The 11,042-nt window shown below is 39.6% G+C and overlaps 1 protein-coding gene across 1 annotated transcript in view; it reads left to right on the top strand.

Moving 5' to 3' along the window:
- Positions 1–7,267: 7,267 nt before the first annotated feature.
- The window catches only part of DDX52 (DExD-box helicase 52), a 23,843-nt gene continuing 20,068 nt past the window's right edge, over positions 7,268–11,042 (top strand). Inside the window, exons 1-2 of the mRNA XM_003795657.3 lie at positions 7,268–7,400; positions 8,468–8,666. Of these exons, the coding sequence (XP_003795705.1) occupies positions 7,314–7,400; positions 8,468–8,666 (286 nt within the window). The 5' untranslated portion in view covers positions 7,268–7,313. The remainder of the gene's footprint in view (positions 7,401–8,467; positions 8,667–11,042) is intronic.

Below are 11,042 nucleotides of genomic sequence, written 5' to 3'. Positions count from 1 at the left end.
ATTGATATATCTGTCCCAGTATTATCTTCAATGATTATGTCAATGTTTTGCCTATAGTTGATGTTCTGTAAATATTCATGGAATAAAGGAGCCTGAAATTAAAAAAAAAAAAGAATTTGTATTTCTAAGGTATTAGAGTATTGATGAATCCTGAGGATTTGAAATTGAAAACTTACCCCAGGAAAAGTAAGGTTTTTTTTCACTGTGTGAATGGCTGCTAGGTTTAGTATTATATCTACAGTCAATCACTTTTTCCTCAACTCACTTTTTAATTAAGACTCCCCAGGATTCTAGCCCCTTAGCAAAAAAATAATAATTCCTATTTCCAAATAAATTAGAAACTTTACTCAGGCGTCCCACAGAAAATTCAAACTCAACCTGTTCAGAATAAGACTTCTTGGCTTGGTGCCTGCAGCTCAAGTGGCTAAGGCGCCAGCCACATACACTTAAGGTGGTGGGTTCGAATCCAGCCTGGGCCCGCCAAACAACAATGATGGCTGCAACCAAAAAATAGCCAGGCAGTGTGGCAGGCACCTGTGTCCCAGCTACTTTGGAGGCTGAAGCAGGAGACTCGCTTGAGCCCAGGAGTTGGAGGTTGCTGTGAGCTGTGATGCCACAGCACTCTACCCAGGGGGACAGCTTGAGGCTCTGTCTCAAAAAAAAAAAAAAAAAAGACTTCTTATGTTGTCCTCACAGAAGCCTAGCCCTCCAGGATTGCCCAGCTCCATGAACAGACTCCAGTCAGTCACCTAAGTTTCAGACCTGGGAGTTATTTGTTTTTCCCCCTCACCCCACCTTCCTACATCCAATCACTTTATCTCCTTAATGTCCTTTAGAACTGCTGCTTTCTCGGTGTCCCACTGCTACTGCCTTCTTCCCTCACTACACTACTACTTCAATATTCTCCTGTTCTCCCTGACTCCAGACTTACCTCTCTTCTACATTGCTGTTAGAGTAATATTTTTAAAATTAAAAAACTATTTATACTACTAGCTTAACATCCTTTAATGGTTCTCAGTGCCTATAAGATCAATGCCAAACTCCTCAGTGCACACAACAGGCCCTTCAAAAGCTAGTCCTTCCCCAGGTATCCAGCTCCACTTCTTGCTACATCATTCACTTCTAGCATTGTTGAACCACTACTAGATCCCCAAACACAAAAGACTGTTTTCACGATGCCTTACATTTGTTTCTGCTGTTCTCTCTACTTAAACACCTTTACCTGTCTTTTCCAACTGGTCAACATCATTTTATTTTATTTTTTGAGACAGAGTTTCATGTTGTCACCCTCAGTAGAGTGCCCTGGTGTCACAGCTCACAGCAACCTAAAACTCTTGGGTGAAAACAATTCTCTTGCCTCAGCCTCCCCAGTGGCTGGGAGTATAGATGCCTGCCACAACACCCAGCTATTTTTAGAGAGGGGGTCTCACTTTTGCTCAGGCTGTTCTCAAACCCACGAGCTCAGGCAATCCACCCACCTCGGCCTCCCAGAGTGCTAGGATTACAGTTGTGAGCCACTGGGCCTGGCTATTTTTTTTTTTTTATTCTAAAGGTATGCAAGCTTTATCTTCTCTACAAAGCCTTTCCTAACTCCACAAACCCACCCCATCCTGCCACCCCAGAGCAACTACTCCCTCATGTCCTATAATTTATGCCATACTTTCTAAAGAATTTTCTTACTCTGTTTGAAAAGACCTCTCCATCCCAAGCAGACTCTAAGTCACTTGAGAGCACTATATCCAATTTATTTCTGCATCTCTGCCTAGACATGCTAGAAACACTGTAAAAAAACAATAATAGCAAAGTTTGTTGAATAATAAGCAGGGAGAAGAGGAGAAAAAGTTTTTAACAATATACTTTTAGCACATGGAGTGATCACTCTGTTCACAACAACTTATCCCAACCAGCTCCCCCTGAAGCGTTTTACACATTTTGTATTCTCACTTGCTACAGTTGAGAAACCATGTGTGTCTACCAGTCAGACCATACCAGTTTCTAGAGAAATTCCAGTTATACAAAACCATGATTCAATTTCCTCATCACTTTTATTGACAATGCTTCTAAATTGTTTTGTTTTTTCCCCAAGAGGAAATGGTTTCTTAATGAGTCAGCTGGACATTGGCAAGGTACTAAACGGTATGACAGTTTCCATCTGACTTCATTTGTTCACTCAGCCGAAATTTCTTACAAAGCACCAAACAAAAGACATAGGTCCAATTCTAAAATTCATAAAGTTAGCAGTTTCAGGGATCTTTATTTCACTTCATTAATTCAGAAAGATTTATTGACCGCTTACTATGAAACAGTCTTCATGCAAAGAAAATATAATATGAAGATAATTGAGGCATGGGCACAGCCCCTCAAAAGCTCAAAGTATATGAACAAATGTGGAAACAGCATTTCAATGCAATAGGAAAAAAACTAAAATAGAGGTCCTTACAAAGTGGTATAAGGACTCAAAGAAAGATGGGCTACGTCAAGGAAGGGACATTTGGGGCAAGAGAGGACATGTAAACTGAATTTTGAAGAATGTAAGGAGTTCGCAAGGGAGGAAAAGGAGAGAGGACATTCCAAGAAGAAAGAAAAATACGTACAAAGCTTCAGAATTAGAAGTAAAGCTAAAATGAGATGAGAAAGTGAAGCTTAGAGAGGATAAATAACTTGCCTAAGGTCACGCAGCTAATGATAAGACTGAGAGTTGAGTCCAAGGCAAAGGTGTTTGTGGGAGTGTCTTACTTCCAGAGAGTGCTGAAACAGAAAAAAAGGTAGAGAACCACTGTTAGGGCCCAGCATACAAGTTACAGGGGTTTGGCCAGGTATGGTGTGTAGCGCCTGTAATCTAGCACTCTGGGTGACTGAGGCGGTTAGATTGCCTGAGCTCAGCAGTTAAAAACCAGCCTGAGCCAGAGCGAGACCTAGTCTTTAAAAATACTGGGGCATTGTTGAGGATGCTTGTAATCCCAGCTACTCGGGAGGCTAAGGCAAGAGAATCGCTTGAGCCCAAAAGTTTGAGGTTGCTATGAGCTATGACACCACAGCATTCTACCAAGGGTGACAAAGTGAGACTGTGTCTCAGAAAACAAAACAAAACAAAAAACAAGTTACAGGCTTCATTCAGAAGACAATGGGGAATCATGACAGGTTTTTAAGCAGAGAAGCAAGATAGTTCCATTTGTGCTTTAGAAATACAGTTCCAGGGGCAGCGCCTGTGGCTCAAAGGGGTATATGCCAGCCCCATATACTGGAGGTGGCAGATTCAAACCCAGCCTCCAGCCAAAAAAAAAGAAGAAAGAAATATAGTTCCAGTAGTGTTTCTTAACCTTGACTGCAATTAGAATCACTTGAGAAGCTTTCAAAAATTACTACAGAGTTACTCTCGAACAACTAAGCCAAAATTTCTGGGAGGTGGGACCCAGTTTTCTTCTGTTTTTCTTTTTTTTAATTCGTTGAAGATTCTAATGTGTGGTTAGGATCAAGAACTACTGCTCTCAGAAGGAGACTGAAAGATGGAAAATGACTAATATTTATTAGGTACCTCTTATGTTTGAGACTTTGTTCCAAATAACTACAATCTACATATAGTAGGATTTGATATATATCTAGTATCCTGACTCATCTCCAGCATTTTGATCCTGTGTGGTGAATAATTATGCTACTCCTAGCCTTCAAAGTAGAGATTACAACCCGATAATCTCTGTTTTACCAATGAGGAAACTGAAGCATATAACAATGAAATAACCCATCCGAGAGTATCAAAAATATTAAATGACATAATTGAGTTCAAATGCAAGTCTCTCTGATGCCCCAAACCCGTGGTCCTTTCCACTACATACCACTGCCTATGAGCTTCAAAAAAATTCTCAAGTAGGTATCATAATCTTCATTTTACAAATGAGGCTAATTTGACTAGGTCAGAACTAACAGGTGCAGAAACTGGGAGGGATTTAAATTCAGATCTGTATAATTCCCAGTCTATACTTATAAAGGTAAAGTATATAGCACATATTCAATACTCAATACTTCTTTCCTCTGAAAGGAGGAAAGCAAATTGGGTTATTAATATAATCCAAAGTATTATTCATAATAGACAGGGCCATTTCTAGGTGTTTTGTCTTCCTTCTTGGGTCCTAAAAGGCTAAAAATCCCAGGGCCTTTTGGGGGAGGGGATGGGAAGAGAGCAGAACTCTGCCATAACTCCTGCTATATTTACCTGGAAAAACTTTACCCTTGGGTAAGTCCAACATCACAAACTTTTTTACACCCTTATCTAAGCAGCTGAATGACTGCTAACTTGTTCCTTCCTAAATTAATTGTCTCAAATCTCAAATGGGCATTCATTGCTCAACTACTACTTTTCCTCAGTAAGTTCATTTTTTTTTCTTTTTTTGAGACAGAGTCTCACTATGTTGCCCTCTGTAGAGTGCTGTAGCGTCACAGCTCACAGCAACCTTAAACTCTTGGGTGAAAACAATTCTCTTGCCTCAGCCTCCCAAGTAGCTGGGACTACAGGCGCCCACCACAACGCCTGGCTATTTTTTTGTTGCAGTTGTCATTGTTGCTTAGCTGGCCTGGCAGGGTTCAAACCCACCAGCCTCAGTGTATGTGGCCAGTGCCCTAACCACTGTGCTACGGGCGCCGAGCCAAGTAAGTTAATTTTCTCACTCTTAGAGAATATTACTTTATATCATTTCTTCTTTACTCAACCCTCCAACACCCTCTGACAGAATTCTCCCTTTTCGGTTGCATCAAAAACTTATACCTTTCCACCAGATCTTTCTATACAATTTATGAACGTCCCCTAGTGCCTATATTTAAATACATCAAAAACAAAAAGCAAAACCACATTTGCCTTCAGCTACCACCCACTTCTCTGATACCCTTCCTTCTCAGCTAAACCTCTGGTAAGAGTTAGCTTCATCACTCTTCACTCTGCATGTTCAGTACCTAATCATTTCTACCTACCAAATGCCCCCTGAAACTGATATTATCAGGGACTCCAGTGACCTCCATGTGGCAAATGCAGCTATCTTTTCTTGTCCTCAGCTCTCAATGGTTACCTTCTTGAAACTCCCTTTTGGCTTTGGTCTTACTGGTCTTAATATCTCACTGGTTGCTCCCTGTCTGGCTTAGACTCATGTTCTAAGAGCATCTCCTCCTCTACCTGACCTGTAAATGATTTAATACCATAAGGATCAGTCTTGGGTCCCCTTCTCTTCTATATTCACACATTTTCTCTAAGTAATCACATTCATGTGGATATGGGTTTGTCACCACTTACCTAACAATTGGGTTCTAAAGTCAGTTCATAAAGAAAAACAAATCTCATAAAGTTCACCTTTTTTTGAAAATTCCCTGAAATGTTTTAAAGCATAGTAGTCATAATTTCATACATGGCTGTGGCCATACATGTATTCATGTGCCAAATTAAAGATTGAAACATTCATAAGCCCAAACAATTGATTTTTCCTCTCACGTTGAAACAAAATGTTTTTGTTGAGCAATAAAGTACTTGGGAAATTTCTATTTTTAAAGACTAGACACATTTGTAACAGCAAGATACTCACAGTATGAGGAGTCAGGGACTGTGTCCACCTCAGGGGAAAAAAAGAGTCACATCCCACCCCACCCCCAATCTCATAATCATTCCACACACACTTTCCCTGAATATAAAGGAATCACCTGCTATTTCAAGTATTTCTCATTCTCTTTGGCTACGTATAACTGAATTTTAGTAAGTTAAATGCTTGTATGGTATAACTCCTCTGTACCATTTTTATGTTGATGACTTCCAAATTTACTTCTCTAGCCCTGAACTTCAAACTCAGAACCAGCTATGGACTTGGCCACTTCCATTTAAAATCCAGTCTCACCTTTATCAAAAAGCCATTCTTCTCAGTCTTTCTTAGCACAGTAAATTGCAGGCCATCTACCCAGCCAAAACCCAGGAGTGATTTTTTCATCCCTCCCTTTCCCTCACCTCCGCATGAGGTACATTTAGATCTACCTCCAAAATATTCCCCAAATCTATCCATTTAATCTCCATCAACACAGACATCAACCTAGACCAAGGCACCCACATCTTACCTATTTTGACTGGTCTCTGGTTTTTATTCTTAGCTTTCCATTTAGCTTTAGCCAGAGTAATCCTTTATTCATTCAGGAAACAGTTTTTGAGAACACACAAGAACTGGGGCTACAACATTGAAGCAAAGTAGATCCCTGTGCTCTGGGACACTCATTCCAGAATAGAGAGGGGCAATAAGCAAGTACATAATTTTGTACAGTACAAATGCAAGGAAGAAAATAAAAAATAAATGTGATAAATTAAATCATGTCGCTCTCTCCATAAAATTTTTTGAATAGTTTCTCAGGGTGTTTAGATTAAATTCCAAATTCCTTATCGTGACTTCGTTACGAGATTCTGTGAAATCTGGTTTCTGTGCCCAACCTTATCTGTACTACTCTTCCATTGCAACCTGGCTCCAGTCACACTGGCATTCATTCAATTCCTTCATTGTTCCAAACCTTTCCCCCTTCTTAGAGGCACCTGTTTCCCCTAGCTGGAATGCTGTTCCCAGATCTTGGAAAAGTTGCCCCCTCTTGCCTCAAGGATCACTTAAACAAAGCGAATTTAATAGAGCTAAAAGTAGCCTCCCACCCTCTTTTCTATTTACACCTTGTTTATTTCATAGCACTTACTTTCAGAGAGTAAATAAGTACTCTTTTTTTTTCTTAAGACAGAGTCTCACTATGTCTCCCTCGCTAGAGTGCGGTGGCGTCACAGCTCACAGCAGCTTCCAACTCCTGGGCTTAAGCGATTCTCTTGCCTCAGCCTTCCAAGTAGCTGGGACTACAGGCGCCTGCCGCAACGCCCGGCTATTTTTTTGTTGTAGTTGTCATTGTTTTTTTGGCAGGCCCGGGCCGGGTTGGGATTCGACAGCCCCTGCGTACGTGGCCGGCGCCCTAACCGCTGAGCTGCAGGTACCAAGCCTAAGTAATTACTCTTACTTGTGTATTTGTTATCTCTATCGTCCCCACTAAAGCGTAAGCTTCCTAAGAAGAGGAATTTTGGGGCGCTGTTTGCCAACGTATCTCCAAGATCTAGAATAGTGCCCAGCATAAAAGGATAGTTATACATTTAAAAAAAAAAATCATTTACAAATAATGACGTATTACGCGACAGTAATCGCCAGAGAGCCCCACCACAGCCAGGCTCCGCCCCCGGGAGCCACTTCCGCCGCCAGCCGCGCCGTCGCGCAAAGGAAGTCGTCTGCGCAGGCGCCGGAGACCCGCGGGGGCCCTCTGGGTAAAAGATGGACGTCCACGATCTCTTTCGCCGGCTCGGAACCGGGGCCAAATTTGACGTGAGACGCTTCTCGGCAGATGCAGCTAGATTCCAGGTATGATGGGTAGGAGAGCCAGGCCCCTGTTACTGAGGAGGAACAAGATCCCGAGAATGAAGCGGCTACTTGGGGGAACCTTCGCACTCGGATACCCCGTGGCCTGATTCTGACCATCCTTGTGCTGTTCCCCTTCATTTTCTGTTCAGCTTACCCACAGATCTACCTCGTTCAAGCCTTACAATGAACGCTTTTCTATCCTATCGTAGACCTAGTTGGGCCTAGCACAGAAACTCTTTCCTGTCCTCTTAGTTTATTTAAAGCTAAGTTGGGGTCCTTCCACAAACAACTTTTTTCTCCGAAACTGGTGAAAATTTTTTCGAAAACAGAAACAACCCAAATGGTTGTTAGCTTGGGATGCATGGTCGGTTTGGGATGGTTGGTTTGGGATGCATGTAGTTGTACTGGGTATAGTTCTTTTTATTGCTTCAACCCCATGGAATGTTAAGTAACTACTGAAAAGAGAGATTTAGAAATGGGGTGTCTTACACAGTCAAGTTTTGAAAGATAAATCGGGAGAAATCATTTGGGACCCAGTTGTAGAAAATTTTCAATCAACATTGCTATTGGGACAGGGATTTTTGTTTATGCGTGTGACATGTGTTTCTTCTTTCTCTAACTGGTAGTATAATGTCGTTGTTTAGAGTATGAACTCTGAAGCCAAATTATCTGGGTCCAAATGCCGAGCCTGCCAGTTCCTAGTTTTGAGACCTTGCTTAAATTACTTAATGTCCATTTACCTCGGTTTTCTTTTGTTTAATACTGCTGTTTATCTTGTAGGATTGTGAGGATGAAATAATTTAACATGTATAAGCGTGCTTAGACATCTGATTAACATATAGGAAGTATACATAAGTGTTCGCTGCTATTATTATTCTTACTGTTAAGAGGTCAGAAAAGGTGTCTTTTTGGATTCCATTTGCCAAACACTTGTCAGTGAGGTAGATATTTGGAGAAAGAGGAAAAAAGGTGGGCAGTCATTGGACCTATATCCTTTCTGCCAATCTTGCTTGAATGAAAAGCAATGCTGTTCTGTCAGAATTTATTTTAAATGTTTTGGGTTTTAGATAGGAAAAAGGAAGTATGACTTTGATTCTTCAGAGGTGCTGCAGGGACTGGACTTTTTTGGAAGCAAGAAGTCTTTCCCAGGTGAGTGTGGAGCATCACAAACACATCAGGAGCTCCAAAATGAAGAGAAAAAAGAAGAGAGCCTAACTGAAGGAAAGAGGGAGAAAAACAGGAAAAAGAGGAAGAAAGTAACTTCAGGTTAGTGTTTGATTTCTCTTACGTTTTTTCTCATTATTTAATTTTTTTCAATTACAAAAATAATATGAGCTTATGGCTACATATCAGACAACATAGAGTCATTAGTTAGTTGATGGCACTCAGGTTGTTTCCAGGTACTCATTAGTACAAATAGTGCTGCCATAAAGATATTTGTGCACGTATCCTTTTGTACAGGTACTGTTATTTAGAATAGCATCCTAAAAGTGGAATCACTTGGTAAAAGGATATACATGCTTCTTATCTTTGAACAGATGCTATAAAATAGCTTCCACATACTGGTCAAAATTGAATATTACTGGTCTTAAGTTTTTTGCTAATCTAATGAATGAAACTATTTTTTTATTTATATTTTCTTCATAACTGGTGGGGTTGAGCATCTTTTCATATGCTTTACTGGACATTAACATTTCATCGTTTGTGAATTGTCTATTCTTACTCCTTACCTATTTTTCACAGAGTTTTTTGTCTTTTTCTATAGTGTACTATGGGGTATTTATTTTATCTGTTATATCTATTAAGTTTCCTGACCATTTTTTTTTTTTTGGAAATACTTAAGTTATATAATGATGAAAAGTAAATTTCCTTCCTACTCTTCATCTGTAGTTCCCTATTTTTCCAGAGATAACCACTAGAGATACTCTGTTCATATGTATTTCTCTCTTCCTTTGTCTTCACAATCATGCTGGTAAAGCCATGTTTTGTCTCCTGTTAACAGTTTTTTGAAAAAATGCTTCAGGATCTTTTTTAAAATTTCCATTGAAAGCTCTGTTCTTATCTGTGGTTGGTCTGGGTGCAATAGTTTTGGATCCATTTAGTGGAAAGTTTGCTCAACTTTAATTTTTCAGTTACAGCTGTGTAAACGGAATCAATTGAGATGTATATGGTGGTGGATATTGTTTCTGCTGTTAATCATTCATCCTTTTCAATTAGCACACAAACAAGATTACTTTTTTTTTTTAAAATAAGTGTCTCACTATGTGGCCCTCGGTAGAGTACTGTGGCGTCACAGCTCACAGCAACCTCAAATTCTTGGGCTTAAGTGATTCTCTTGCTTCAGCCTCCCAAGTAGCTGGGACTACAGGCACTCACTACAATGCCTAGCTTTTTTTTTTTGTTGCAGTTGTCAATTGTCATTTAGCTGGCCTGGGCTGGGTTCAAACTTGGTTTCCTTGGTGTATGTGGCTGGCACCGTAACCATTGTGCTACGGGTGCTGAGCCACAAGATTTCTGTTTTCCTTGTAAATTGATATGAATGGTAGCCTACTGCAGACTTCACCATGGACACCATTTCACCCCTTAAAATGAGTTATTCATTTGTAAACTGCTGGTTTCTTTGGGATATTCTCCCCCTAAACTTTTAGTAAAGCACCAATGATTTCACCATTCTTCTACCCAACCTTCACCCTAAGTTTGTTGTTTGTTCTTGCTTCAGAATTCAGATTGCTCTGATAGGGGCTCTTTTCAAACTTATCCTTCTTAGTACCTCCGATTAGATCCTGTTCAGACATGTTATAACAGTATGAGTTTATTTTGGTGCAAACAATTTTTGAAATCTATGCATAGCTTTTCATAATTTGTATTTTTGAAGAATTTTTTGAAGACCCCCACATATATAGATCAATGGAATAGAATAGAGCATTCAGTTGATCCATACATACACATATGGTCAGTTCTTGGAGGAAGGGAAGGTCTTTTTAACAAATTGTGCCGTGTGCATATGGAAAAAAGTAAACATCAAACCTAACTTCACACTATAAGCAAAAGTTAACTTGAAATGACTCAGACTGAAATGTGAAATTTAAAATTACAAAAACTTTCTAGAGGAAAATATAGGAAAAAAATCTTTATGACTTTGAGCCTTGCAAAGATTTCTCAGACACAAAAAGCACAAACCATAAAAGATAAAATTGACAGATCAAAATTAAAAATTTCTCCTCCTTGATGAAGGTTGCATAGAAAAAAGATGAAATCATTGATGCTTTACAAAAAGTTTGTGGGGACAATAATAGATGGTATTAAGGAGATGAAAAAGCAAGCCAGACAGGAAAAAATATTCTCAATGTGAATATCAAACAAAGGACTTATGTTCACTCACCAAAGAAGATATGCACATGACAGTAAGCACATAAGAAAAACTCAGTATCAGGAATCATTAGGCAAATTAAAACCACCGTGTGATACTACTACGTACCCATTAGAATAGCTAAAAATAAAAAGACCAGCCATACCAAGTGTTGGCAGGGATGTACAGAAAAAGCAAGTTCTCACACTGTTGATGTTAAAATGGTACACCTCCTTTGGAAAATAGTTTGAAATTTCTTTTTCTTTTTCTTTTTCTTTTTTTTTTTTTTTTTT

The sequence above is a fragment of the Otolemur garnettii genome, unplaced genomic scaffold, assembly GCF_000181295.1.
Source record: "Otolemur garnettii isolate 467f Iridium unplaced genomic scaffold, OtoGar3 scaffold00094, whole genome shotgun sequence".
Classification (NCBI taxonomy): domain Eukaryota; kingdom Metazoa; phylum Chordata; class Mammalia; order Primates; family Galagidae; genus Otolemur; species Otolemur garnettii.
Note: the sequence above shows the minus strand (reverse complement) of the source record. Positions and strands in the feature narration are given on the sequence as shown.